This window comes from Muscardinus avellanarius, assembly GCF_963383645.1.
Source record: "Muscardinus avellanarius genome assembly, chromosome: 5".
NCBI lineage: Eukaryota > Metazoa > Chordata > Mammalia > Rodentia > Gliridae > Muscardinus > Muscardinus avellanarius.
Window position 1 is genome coordinate 132,137,921 of NC_137790.1, and position 14,206 is coordinate 132,152,126.

General features: G+C 45.7%; 1 protein-coding gene across 2 annotated transcripts; it reads right to left on the reverse strand.

Annotated features, from left to right (window-relative positions):
* Nucleotides 1–1,099: 1,099 nt before the first annotated feature.
* On the reverse strand, nucleotides 1,100–9,978 carry MRPS22 (mitochondrial ribosomal protein S22; the record flags this gene model as incomplete). 2 transcript variants are annotated; one of them, XM_080695495.1, is made up of 8 exons in its annotated part: nucleotides 1,100–1,195; nucleotides 2,152–2,260; nucleotides 4,120–4,265; nucleotides 5,467–5,550; nucleotides 6,009–6,152; nucleotides 7,881–8,045; nucleotides 9,043–9,206; nucleotides 9,807–9,978. In XM_080695495.1, 8 exons carry the CDS (start codon nucleotides 9,976–9,978, stop codon nucleotides 1,100–1,102), a joined length of 1,080 nt encoding a protein of 359 aa, XP_080551621.1. The 2 variants fall into 2 exon arrangements, with proteins under 2 accessions (XP_080551621.1, XP_080551620.1); XM_080695494.1 differs by having other exon boundaries at nucleotides 9,043–9,209.
* Between the last annotated feature and the right edge of the window lie 4,228 nt (nucleotides 9,979–14,206).

Consider the following 14,206-nt stretch of genomic DNA (forward strand, 5'->3'; position numbering starts at 1 on the left):
CTCCATGAAACAGATCAGTATGTGTAGGTATTGGTCATCACCCTGACCAGTGCTTGGAACTGTGAGAAACTCCTTAAATCTTCATATATAAATGCTGTGGGCCAGTGGGGGCACAGCGGCCTCCTCATCTCAAGAGGGTTTAGATCATTGTTTTCTTCATTAACTAAGACAGACATTGGCTTTGTTTTTTTTTCATACTGTTATATTAGACCATCTCTCATAAAATCTTTTGAATTAATGAAGAGACTTCACTTTCCTTTCTGACTACTGTTGAGGCTGAGCCAAAGTACACCTCACCCAGGGATCAGCCCCACATTTTCTGTGGATAACTAAGTCTGATTTCTCACGTATCATCAAACACATTTTTCTTAGAACTGGATACCCGTGTTGTTGTTACCCAAACCTCTTTTCTTGATCTCCTTGTACCACTGTCTTCAGTCTATAGAGCTTGGCTGGCAAGGGTTTTTGTGCCCCACCCTGATTTCATATAGAATTACCCATTACTAGAATCATGTTCTGAGAATCCTGCTCTCTGACCTCGGTAAGCTGGACTCATGACCAGTTGGCCTATTTGGTGTCAAAGAAAGGCACAGTCCTCAATTCTTAATGCTATGTGTTCACCTAACGTGACTAGAGAAATTCATGCTCAAATGTGTTCTCAGTTTATCCCCCTGTGGCCAAGAAAAGTGAGTTGAGTAACAACTCATATAACAAACGTTTTTGTCAGAGGCACTATCTAGAATTCAAAAAGAAAAAAAGAAAAATAAAAGAAAAAGCTGGGCATGGTGGCACAGGATTGTAATCTCAGTACTTGGAAGGCTGAGACAGGAGGATCACAAGTTCAAAGTCAGCCTCAACTACTTAGTGAAGCCTTGTTTCAAAATAAAAAATAAAATAGGGCTGGGAGTGGAGCTCAGAAGCGAAGGCCCTTGGGTTCCACCCCCAGTACCACACACACACACACACACACACACACACAAATAAATAAATCCTTTTATGTAGAAAGCTACAAATCAGTGCCTTTTAATCTCACCATTTTTAACAGTTTGAATACTAATAAGGAGAAAGGTAGAAGTTATTAAAATGAAATTGTTTTATTTCAGGAAGCTGCAGAATGACTGGCAAATGCTTCTTGATAAGTCTGTAGTGTTAATTCTATGTATGCTCCCTTCTGTGCTTCTGTTTTTGCAAAGACCTGTTAAAATTTAAAAAAAAAGTCTTAAAGCAATAGAACATAAACAACTTACAGAGTTTTTAGTTTTTAGGCATCATTAGTATTTCTATAGTATAAAAGCAGAGTCCCAGGTAAGGCTTTCCAAGATTCCCAAGTTTCTCTGATTATAAAGCAATAAATTTACACAGAGAAACATCATCCACTAGTTCAAGCAGTGCTAATTCTCAATACCAGCCTAGCTGTCATCTCGCTTAACCTGTTTTCAGGAAAAAGCGAAGACCTACATTTTACCTGTTGCTAGATCAAACTGAAAGCCAATCAGGTTCAAGAGGACTCTAGGAGAGGGAGCTAGCAAACAGCTTCACTCCAGAGACCGGGCTCCAGAGGCCTGGCTTCACCTGGCTCCCATAGACCCGGCTTACCTCTGCGTGTGCCCTTGCTCCTCCAGCGCACCACCGGTCACCTTTATCCTTAGCCTAACTGCCTTGCAACATGCGAGAAGCATTACTGCCAGAGGCAGCTCCACAGAACCCAGGCTGAGCATCAGAAGAGATCGGACTACAGTGGCCTCCCCCTTCCCACCCTGAAACCTTCTCAACTCAGAGGATATACAAATAAACCTACGCAAGCCCATGGTTTTGAGAGACGTGCAGTTCCAGAACACTCCTGCTAGGGCTTGGTACTACCTAAGCTCCACTGCCTCCGTCTCCCCAGATGACGAGAGGACCACACTGAGGGACGGAAAGCTGCTCTTGGGGACGTGTCTGGCATGCCCAGTGGACTGGGTCACCTCAGCTGCCGGTGCCCACCGCCCCCCATGCTTCTGTTGTCTAGGCTCAAAGAAATGCAGGGGCTGCAATCAACACCCAGGTGCTCCATAGTCACAAATATTTTAGTTACTATTAAATATGACTCACCTACGAATTTTTCCCACCACAACCACTAAACAACCAGTGTGAAAAGAGACCACCCTTTACCTTAATTAAATTCACTCCCTCGGCAGCCTGCTCTTTGGCCTCTTGAGCTGACCGGCCGTCTGGATGGACCATGTGATACAGCTGGACCAAGCTGGCGGCATCATCGACTCTGAGAGGGAAAGGACTTGATGTTACGGGCAGGCTTAGAAAACGTGCCAACTTCCAGCTAAATTACATTTCACTCTCCCAGGCAGCGAGCAGGCAACGCCCTCAGTTCTAGAGTTCCAAATGCACTTTTGAGAAAATTGACTAATTTAGTCTTCACAGCAACACCGCGAGGCAGACAGGGCAAGAGTCTACACAGAAGTACCCAATATATAGACGTATATTCTAAATAAGGCTGTATTCTTTTGGGGAATGTTTGCATCACTTCTCACAGAAATAACAGCCCTAGTGGTAGATGATTTCCAGGCAGCCCCCTTCACCAGCATGAAACAGCTAAATACAACTCAAGGCAGGAGGACTGCCTCTTCTCACCTAAGCGGGAAGCCATTATTAGTAGATAACGCTCCTGTAAGAGGGCCGCCAGGCTTCCAAGACCCCCAGACCACTGGAAATTTACAGGAACACAGTAAAAACAGCGTATTGGTAAAGCAAATTTGAAATAGTGCACATCAGACAAAAGCCAGCAATCGGTCACAGCTACCCAAGATGAAGCTTATACTTAAAATCCACCCCTTCTCTCAACACTGAAACTTCCCTGGCCTTCCCCAAAGCAATCACTGCTTCTCAAAGTCAACACCTCCTACCATTTGTACCTCAAAGCTGGGAGGCGGTATAAAATTAGCCCAAATGCATATCTTTTTCACTTTTAAAAGTTCATTACTTCAGCAGAAGCTGCATACAATGAATTGATGTATGTATTCACCTAGATGCAAAGCCCCAGCAGGCCCTCAGTGACCTCCCTGCCCTCACAGCCGCCTGTCCCCGGAGCCTGCGGCCTGCCCAGCCTTCACAAAATGTCCCTGTGCTGAGGGTCTGCTATGTCCACTGAGTCCGTGGCCCCGACCTGGGGACAGCGGCATGAGGACACTCCCTCTACTCCCAGCTATCACTCAGACTCTGCCCGACTTTCCCATTACTTTAGGTGGAGAGCCACGGTGACCTTACAGTGCCCTGAGCTTATCCCAAGGCCCTTCTGCCCTTACCCCTAACAGTCATTTCTTGGGAAGACTGAGAAGCCAGACTGCTTGTAAAATAAACCTTTTCAAGGACAAAAAAATTTTTAAAATTCATTATACATCTATTGTGTTAGTTATATTCTAACAAAGTCCAGTAAGTGTGGGAACAACTCTGCAAATAGAAAATAAAAACCACTCCCTTTAAGCACTTAGGCATGTGGCTAAGAAGAACTAGATTTCTACATATTATAATGATGTTTACAGCTTCATTAGGTTTATGCTGAAGTGTAATGTGCCTCATAGAACAATTTAATGTAGCTTAATATTCAGCCCATGCTTAAAATTAAGAGCAAATAAGTTATTCTTTTCATACGTATTACAAAAGAAACTCTACAAAACCAACCATGAGATTCAAATCTAAAATGTTCTGTGCAGAATCTTAACTCTGGCTGGTCTCCACTCAGCACGGATGTGTACCTTTACTGCCCCGCTCACCGTCCCTTTCAGGACTATCACAAGGGGTTAAATACTCAAACCTCCCCCAGTGTGCAAGAACCACTTCAGACATGGAGCCTACAAGTCTCTCTCACCACAAGCTGCGGCGAGCCCTGCGCAAGTCCATATTCAACACAGGTCCAAAGCGGCTTGCTTTCCCAAAGGATCTAGCCCTCTTTGTGCAAAACAAAAGCAAAGGTGGAAAACTGGGTTTTGCTAGAAGAGTAAACCCAGACGAAAAGACCTAAGTGAAAGCTTCAGCTTACCCCAGCCACACATGGTTACCACTGGCAAAATACTTGGCTTAAATACAGACTTCCTGTTAGGGCAATGAGCAAGAGTCTGCACTTACAAATCTCTCTGAACCTGGTCAATCAGCAAGCCATCGATCCTCTTCTTATTTACGAAAAACCAAGCCATTCCACCGAAGTGTCTTGTTGAACGTAAAAGGTCGTACTTCCCATGTCTGTCTATATCTTCATAGGTCTGGTGATGAACCTATCCACACAAAATGCAACTCTTCAGAAACGGAAGATAAAAAGAAGTGTGCAGCATTACTTGATTTACAGTGACCGGCACGGTGCTGCCCAGGAAAGGGAGTCAAACCAGGTCTGCCCGCAGCTGTCTGCATCATCACCAGCCCTTTGTAGGATTCCCACCACTCCTGCCACAACCCATGTTAGGGACTCGATTAAGAGTCTGTCTAGATGACAGCAAATCTGTGCCTTCTCCAGTGTGGGAGTGGGTGGCATCCTGGAGCAAGTAACACCAAATACTTATCAATTAAATCAATTACTTTCCAGCCACAGCTGCTATTTAACTAAGCACCGATCCCATCTACACAGACCTTGGTCACTGGGGAAAAGAAATGAAGAATATCTTTCACTTCTGTTCTTCCCATCTGCTCCCCACCCATCCCACTGCCCAATGCTCCTTAGGTCTCCTCCACACTGTTCTTCCTAAAGGATGCTGGCCAGGGCATCCTCTGCTCAAAAGGCTTTCAGAGGCCTGCTGACAAGTCCAGCCTCACACGGACCCTCCCAACTTGACCCAGAACCTCCCTACTGTACACATGTCTCAAGCATACCTTCTTTTCAACTATTACTATACTATTTGCCTGAAACTCCTGCCCCGAACCCTCCCTGCCATCATGTGCCATGCCCTCCTAAAACACTTTAAGACTTATGAAGCCTTTCCTGAGTACACACTAACCTCCTCTTAGCACCTAACATTCTAGGCCTAAGGTGATAAGTACCTAGCACCCTTCACACAATCAATGCAGGACTGCAGGTTTGGACACAGCACCACCTATACTACCCACAATACCTTAGAGAGAAAAGGTACTAATTCATACTGAGCTATAAGACACACACTGACTTTGACAAATGTCAGTCAGTTACTTTCAGCATGTATGATAAACTGAAAAGAATAGGCTTTGTCAGCATTGGGTCCTAACCCTAACACCAACTTTCTGCAAACTACTTAACTCTCCAAGCCTAAATTACCTCATCCTTAATCAAGAGTGGCTGTGAGGATAAAATGCATATCTAGTACACATCTGTACTCAGTAGATTTTCAGGCATTTCCCTTCTCTTCCCCATGCATCAACACTGTAACCAAAGTCACTGTGCCAGATGAAAAATCTTGCTCATAACCATACTCTCAAACCTGTATTGTAGCAGCCATAAAATATACTCACCTTGATGTACTCGGTAGAATCCGGCTCAAACTGGGCAACACAGAGATCGAGGACATCGGCGTGCCGGTCCTGGCTGTACATGGTCTGAAACCACAGGGTGGACTTGGGATTAGATGAGAAGAATGCCGAAGTTCAGCACTTGCCCTGACACCAGGACAGGCTGCCACCCACAATGAGCCCCAAATGTGCCCATCAGGAGGCACAAACAAACAACACGGGCCTTGTGATTACCACACCTGGATTCAAAGCCCAGATAAAAGAATCATGAGGCAGAGAGCCCCAGTCAAGTTCCCATGAGAAACACTTCCCCACGTTTACCAAGCCAGCTGGCTCACCACCAAGGCGAGACAGAAAACTGAGTTCAAGCCGGGCGTGGTGGGCACGCTTGTAATCCCCGCGCTTGGGAGACCAAGACAGGAGGATCACGCAGGTTCAAAGCCAGCCTTGCTGGCTTAAGAGACCCTGTTTCCAATTAAAATATAAAAAAGGGTTTCCAGGAACCCCAGTACCACAAAAAAAAAAAAAAAAAAGAGTTCACCTACCCGAAGGTTCTCTTCTTTGAAAATTATTGGTGGCAAAACTCTCCGACCTTCTTTTGGGAAATATATTTGTATCATCCGGTCCCGTTCTTCCCAAGAGGCTTTGCGCAATGTGCCACTTGGTTCTCTGACAACAATAAAACGCTCCTGAAGTAGGAACAAGATGGAGGACAAGCGTGATGAGGGGCCAAACAATGTGCTATACACAGGGGAGTTCAAAGACAAGGTCAAACCTCAAAGGCCTGGCAAGGTCCGCTGCGTCCTTTGCCAGTCACTACTGTGCATCTATCAGAAACCAAAGATGCAGTTAGTACCGACTGTGGTGCTAACGTGACTTCAATACATAAAACATTTCAACTAAAACTGATCTGAGATTCCTCTAAATCCATTTTAGAGGAAAGAAGGGCTGTAAGACCTTTCAAATTATTTCATTTCCCCATCCCAAAGTCTTGACCTAAATAGATTTTACCACTTTATGATCAATGTTTAAAGTCTCTGTGAGAACAGGAACAAAGACTGTGGCTCTGCACTTCTGGGATCTCTCACTTTGGTGTTAAGACATGAATATATCAGGGAAACTGGTCCACCTGCCTGTTCTCTCGCCTCCCACGCCACATGATCCCAGGCCATGGGATCATGTCTTCCTCTGAATTCCAGCCAGTTTGTACCATAAAACTGGCAATTTATTAGTGCAAGAATCTCGATGTTGCTGATACTATTATATATAATAGGAAAAAGGAAGGAAACGTGGATGATACTTCTTTGCAACGCACAAAGTTGCGAAGACATGCACAGAGGTTTGCACACCTGGATAACTGATACACCTGATTAATATATTAATTAACCAGACAGTATTGACCGTAGTTTTTAGAGGTTTAATAGTCTCTGAATGTGTTCTGAGGATAAAATAATTAAAACTTTCATCCAACACTGTGAATAGGAAAAAAAATAGCAGAAGTCGATATAAGTCTCCTCAAAAGGATTTTGGTAATTGCAGAAACCATAATCTCACATTTTCCTCCCTTTTAAGTTACTAAAATGCTCCCACAAGTCCTTCCATTGCTCTACGAACATAGATTAATACACCACAAACAAAAATTCTAGTTAAAATTGAGGTCCCCGTTCATTGTGTCAGTTGCAGATGGCAAGTGTGGAGACATAGACACAGGTGACATCATGTCTTTTAACCAAAGTCATATATGATCAAAGAGTGATTAATATGGTCACCCTTCTCCCAAAGTCAGCATTCTTTAGTCATGCATTTTGTGGGTCATATTACAAATTACTCTTTTTGTTCTTTACTTGCAAGGCTCAAATGCAAAAGTGATTTATTTTTTAAATACCAGAGTATTCTTTTAAACTGTTAATCAAGAGTAGAGGAGCCAGAGAGTAAACATTACAACAGAAGCAGTGATGTACGAAAACTAAGAAATCATCTGTCGCCCTTACAGAAAATTCTGGGAAGTGGAATTTCCCTGGGAAGTCTGAGATTCTTGGCATCATCAAGGAATATACAAGATAAAGCACACTGTCTTCTCAAGAAGCTTCAGCAAAGGAAACCAATATAACTCTAACTTGGGCAAAAGAGCTTCCTCCTCTCGCTGCCGTGCAGGAGTCCGCCCGCTGTGGTTTGGGTGGGTTTGTCTGCGCAGGCCTTGTTCTGTCGCAGCACACCTGTCTTTGCAGTCAGCCTGAGATACCCTAAGCACAGGGTCTGCAGGGAGTGGTAACAGGATGATATGTACCTTCCAGAAGTCTCGCTCAGCCAGAATCCTGCTTTGAAGGCACCAACATCCAGGTTACATCACCCCTTATCCCTCCCTCATCGCCAAACATTTCAAACAAAGACCATTTAGCTACTGGGCGTGTACTCACCCGGTGTGGTATGCTGTACGATATATCAGTGAACACGTACTTGGATGTTTCTGTTCCTTCCAAAATCTTATCTTCAGCTAACACATCATTTATGGGCACTCGTTCCTCCAGAACCGGTGGCATTTTTAATCGTACTTTAGCTGCCTCAACTGCCTGTCTAGTAGCCTAATGAAACAAAAAATTTCTTAAGGAAAGTCACAAAGTTACAAGCCAGAAAAATCATCTCAATAAAGCAGATACTCATAAAAATGCTAAAGACTGCAGAGAAATGGAGTTTTGGCCATGAATTTGTGAGTGAAAAGTCATACTTGGCCTCGTGGACCCCGGCCTTTGCCTGTGGTGGGGACTAAGCACACCAGCCAAGGCTTCACAACTGTCTGGACAGCAAAAGAATGCTGTGAGACACCAGACTAAAGGCTTCTGAAATCAGAACTGCATACTGGGTGCTTACTAAGTAAATTGCTAGAAGCGACAGCTCCGGGACTTGAATCAGGCAAGCCCACTTCACAGCCCATGCGCTTCGCCCCTGAATACACTGCTCCAAACCTCATTATTAACAGCGGTTACCTCCAAAAAGTAGGTGAAAGGGACTTTTATTCTGATTATGCTATACTATGGGATATTTGAGGTTTTTGCTACACCTATATTTTTCTTCTGAATCAGAAGAAAGAGTGCACTACACATTAAGAGTGTATTACACATTAATACACTAAAGTGTATTCCACAAAGGACTCAGTACCCACGGCTCCAGGAGGACACTGGTGCCTGGAGCAGGATGCTGCTCACAGGATCTCATGGGATTTTACCACAGCTTCAGCCTCAAAGCACCTCACACAGCTTCAGCCCCAATGCAGCTCACAGCAGACAGTTCTCCAGGAAGGAAGCTGGAGCAGGCAGGAAAAAGGAAGGATGTTCAGGCTGGCTTGGGAGCAGAGGAGCCTCCACCTGAACACCTGCCCCACACATCTGGTCCACTAAGGTCTGGTCAAATAGCAGCCTCCTATCACCTGCCTACTCACAGCTCTCTTCTCAGCTCTGTGCCTGGCACTCCCCATCACCAGTGCCTAGGGAAATGTAGCTACAGGCACCTGCAGGGGTCTCTAAAAATCTTCTTTAACCCCTTAATAAAAGGTATCCTACCAATATTCCTGTGCTCACATACCTCTTCCAACTGTGCCTGAGTCATCAGCTTATAGGTAGGTGGCTTCAGTTCTTGTATGGCTGGCTTAAAAACCTTCTGTAAGTCCAAGCCTGTCATCTTGGTGAGAATGCTTTGGACTTCCTCATCCATAAATGTAGGTTTCTTGATCTCTGAGCTACTCGATTCTGCTGAAATGAATGTTAGTAAATAAGAAGATAGCAAAAGTAACTAGCCAACAAGCTCTCTAAGTAGAAAAGGAAGTTAATAAAAAAAAAAAAAAAAACCCATTAGTGCAAAGCCTGGCATGGTGGCGCACGCTTGTAATCCCAGTACTTGGGAGGCCGAGACAGGGGAATCTGAAGGTTTAAAGCCAGCCTCAGCTACCTAGTGAGGCTCTCGGCAATTTAGTTAAACCCTGTTTCCAAAAAATATATAAAACAGCTCAGTGTCAGCTTTGGTAGTATTTTCGAGGACCACCCCGCCTCTCTGATCTAGTTTAAGTGCCTCTTTTATGTCCGTCCTCCAATGAGGTCAGTGCCAATGCCCCACTGGGCTGAGTTGCCCCAGAGAGTCCGGGTCAGTGTGCTTACCCTAACCCCTGAACTCAGCACAGCGCTTTGCAGGGAGCAGAGCTCAGGCACCGCGGTCCGGGTAAGTAAACAAAAGAAGAGAAGAAAAATCCTGTAGGGAACGACGGGTGCCTGTTAGGTCTGAGAACGCGTCTCCTGGACTGCGCAGCCAAGACCAGGTACCAGGTCTCCCCGGGCGGAGCCGGAGACACTTACCCGCCTCGGAGCTGAGCCGGCGGCATGGCGGCCCGATCTGCAAGGGCCGGGGCGGCGGCTGCAGCAGCGCGTCGGGCTGGGGCTGAGCTCGGGCTCCGACACAGGCCCGCCCGGGGCCGCGAGAACCCGTCAGGAGCCTCCCCAGCGACACACGGGTGCTGAAGGCCGCCATGATGACCCGAGACCAGCCGCGCCGGAAGTATCTGGGATTAACTTCCGGTTCACGCGCGGTTCGTGCGGCATTCTGGGAAATGTAGTCTGGCTGGAACCGGAGCGCGGGAGAAGCCGCCCACTCACGCGTTCAGGATGTCCAGGTCTTTGCACTTGCACCTTTTTCTGGGTGTTTTGTTACCATGATTCTAAATAACAAACTTCCACGGGCTGCAGAACCTTTTACCCCCATGCCCACGTTTAAATCCAAGTATCTACCGGACTTACCCCTAAGTCTAACTCCTGATTCGAAGCCATGATTGCCACCATCAATTCATACACTGTATTCCTGTCTCACAACTCGCTCCTTTCGTTTATATCCCTTTTCATAACAGATGAGTATATTGCTTATAACAGCTTACTTATTTTTCTCATCCTGTGAAGACAGTGATTCTACATATTTTATTGTAATTTCACCTAGCCTGTTACATCTATGGGCACAGCAAACACCTGTTGAATGAATGAATGAATGAATGAACGAACGAAAAAGTGAATGAGCGAGTTAATTATTAATAAACGAGTTATTCTGTTATATTCTTTCCCGAATGTCCAGGATGTGCATGCCTTATCTTTCCTTAAGCACTTAGGCCCACAACAAGTAGTCAAGTAAACACTTGCTTGGATAATTAGATGGAGAGATTTACCTCCCAACCTTGCCTTTTCCCCTACTCCCATGTGAAAAGTCATTATACAAAATGGAACCATAGTGAGGGGCCATAGGAGACAGTCCAGTCACTCCAGGGACTACCCCACAAAACCAATGCACCCAGAAAGAGCCTGCCCTATTTTAAGACTATCTTTACTTAGCAACTAACAGTGGAACCACCAGCTATGAACTCATGGCTATATTTATGTAGTTACTTCCACCACTGGCCAATCAGAACTTGCCAGCTCTCATAAGCACTGAAAATGCCAAAAGAGAACTTTTTTCAAAGTAATTTGCATAGATTTCTCTGTCCTCATAGGTGCTCAGAATTTCCTTTGTTCTCTACAGGTACCAGAGGTTACCCCAGTCTATGCATATATGTCCTGGATTGTATATAGCTTTACTCTTTTATAATTCTGAAATGAGAGTTCTTTAACTGGAGATTTATCTTCCTATTTTTGCTTGATTTTGAGACAATTAGGAAATCTCTCTATTAGTTTATTTCAGCCCAAGGACTGTCACTGATGCAGGCAGAGCTGCAGCCCTGCCCTTTCCAATACTGTGTCTCACAGCTATGTGAGAGCAAGTCCCAGAGCGTGGTGTGGGATGCACGCAGGTGCCCCCCGCCCGTGCCTGTTCCCTGAGAACTGAGCCCTTCTTTCCCAGAGCTGCCACTAAGGTAGCGGTTTTGATATTCCTATAAACACCTCTTTAACACAGCTGATTAGACATAGGGGGACACTTAAGGCGGGAGGAATGAGTCCATTGGCTGCTGTAATAGTTTCCTGTATCTGGGATAACAAAGTAGTAGATATTCGATGGGTTACAGTAACAGAAATGTATTCTCTCAAAATCCTCCGTGCCCAAAATCTGAAATCAGTACCAATGGGCTGTGACCAAAGGGTCAGGGCATCCCCGCTCCCTACAGAGACTATGGGATAAAATCTGTCCCTTGGCTGTACCAGCCTCTGGCGACTGCATACATTCCTTGATTTGTACCTTCAATCTGTTTGCATCATTACATCAGAATTCTTTCCCGAGTCAAACAGAGATGGCAATAATTGAAGAATGTTGCTTGTGTCATGAGTTAAAGGAAAAGCTTAACAGCCAAGTTCAGGAAGGATTGGGAAGGTGGACACTGCAGCAGCACCGGAGGCAGGAACTTGAGGACCCTCTCCAAGAGGCTGTGGTCCTAAGTACTTGGTCCCATCTATGTACTTTCTATGAAATCCACGTTTTGAGTGAGAGAGGCTGGTTGGCCAGGATATGTGTCTTTCCACGTCTAGAGGATGGGGAGAGCTGGCTGTCTGGAAGTCCCAAGAGTATCTGGATGCAGCTGCTGGTAACATTCATCAGATCATATCTTCAGAGAGGTCACTGGCTCTAAGGAACACAAATGATGTCCTATATTTCATCATACGAAAGTCCAGTGGTGTCTCAGTTGTCCAGTGGTCAGTGATTTAACAAGATCTGGACGTTTGTTTTTTATCAAAGGACTAGGACTTTTCCCTGAGCTTGGAGAATTTAAGATGGAGTTAGGGAGGCCATTATGGTGGTACCCACCTGTAATCCCAGTATTCGGGAGGCTGAGACAGGAGGGCAGTTTGAGGCCAGCCTCAGCAACTTAATGAGACTCCCCGCAACTTACCAAGACCCTGTTTCAAAATAAAATGAGGCTGGGATGTAGCTAAGAGTTAGAATGCCCCTGGGTTCAATTCCCCAGTACCACAAAAAATAAAATAAAATTGGGTTGGGTTGTAAAAATCAGGAAAAGAGAGAGAAAAGAAGGACAGAACTCACTGGAGAAAGATGACAGTCTGGACAGTCTGAAAATCCCTACAGCCTCCAGAATCGCCCTACAAACTTCTACACCATCTTCAGTACCCTGTCCTTGGAACTCTCAGGCGCACATCTGCCTGATTTTTAGCCTCACTTTTGTTCCCCAGCTCTTGTTCAGTGTCAAATCTCCCATATATTCCTCCAGAAACACAAATTGCATGATCAAAGCCCGCCTGTGTCCTGAAAAGGGACTGGTAGCAAGGGAAAAGTAAAACCCAGCAGGGAGAAGGGACATCCATGAGGTGATGTCCCTCAGGAAGCTTCAGGGACCGAGTGTTCAAGGCGGAAGCGCTGAGCTGGTAAGAAGGGACTGTCACACCAAGAAGCAAGGGTGGAAGATGCCAGCACGCAGACAGACTTTGGAAGGGGCTCCTGCCTCTCTACCTCTATTTTTCTGTGCAATAGAACGCAAAGGAATTGTGTCGGGAGTTGAAGACAAAACAGAAGTTCAAAATATCAGCTGGGAGCTGGGCAGGTGGCTGAGACCCCCCACGCGGTGGCGTCGGCGGGCCAGTCCCCGGTCTGCTGCAGGGCCTTCGCAGAGCCAGGATCTGATAGCCAAGAAACTCTATCTGATAACTCGAGAGGAAGAGGGAAAACATTTGAAGATATGCCCAGAAGCCTGTGTAAGCAAACCTTAAACAGAGCTGGGATGGGAGAAGATGTGACTGAGCACGACACCCTCCCCTCTCCGTCCGAGTACCCTCGCTACTCATTACTCCTGTTGGTCTTCTGGTAAATTCGCGAGCTAAATAGTCCTATCTTCCGTATGCATAAGCTGGGAATCACAGGTTAAGGGTTTTTCTTAAGACCACCTAAATTATTCAATGCACAGATGAAGTTAAACTCTAGGGTCCTTAGCAACTGTCATGATAAAATAAAAAACAAAACAAAACAAAACCTGTTTCACCTGTGTTGCATGGGTAAAGAAAAAATTCCAGAAATTATATAGACTATCTTCTGGGTCAGAATATGACCCAAAAGAAGGAAGGAAGGTCAGCTGTCCTCCCGCACGGGAGGCTGAATGAGTCGGTTCCTCCAGCCCTGGAGTTATCTGTTTATCTCTGAGTTTTCATACGCCACATCATCTCTTTTCTTCTGAGAACATCCCCTGAACTCCAGTTCTACAATCAAAATGGAAAACCATTGCCAGAAGCCAGGCTAAATGTATCTGCGATGACAGAGAGAAAGGCCCTCCATCCTATAGCACAGGGACATAAATACGTGACAGGAAGGCGGCCCAAAGCACCTGCCCCCATCATGGGCGCAGTCTGTAATAGATGTCACTCGGCTCCCCTGCTCCCGAGAGCTGGCCGCTGTCAGGCGTGGTATGTGGATATGCAAAGCATTTTGTCTGAAGGATACCTTGGCCCCGGTTGAAAGTAATTCCTATCAGCTCAGAACCGGGTGGTCTATCCCGGGGTTGTTTTTCAGTTTAATCTGGACTCGAAAGTCCTTTGGACTGAGAGCTGGTCACTTCAAAGGTTAATAAGCCCGTCAGAAATTTCTTTCATAGGAAAATGTTTTGCATCTGATGGCTCAGACCTGCGCACAGTCTGCGATCAGGGAACTGAGCGTATTTCTCTTTAGACATGGGACCTCAATGTTCCAAACACTCCCGGGGCCTGGGCTGGGGAGGGAGGAGCTGAGGTCGCCCGGTCACTGCCTGTGGGAAGCCAGAACAGGAAGGGCAGAATGTATGTTC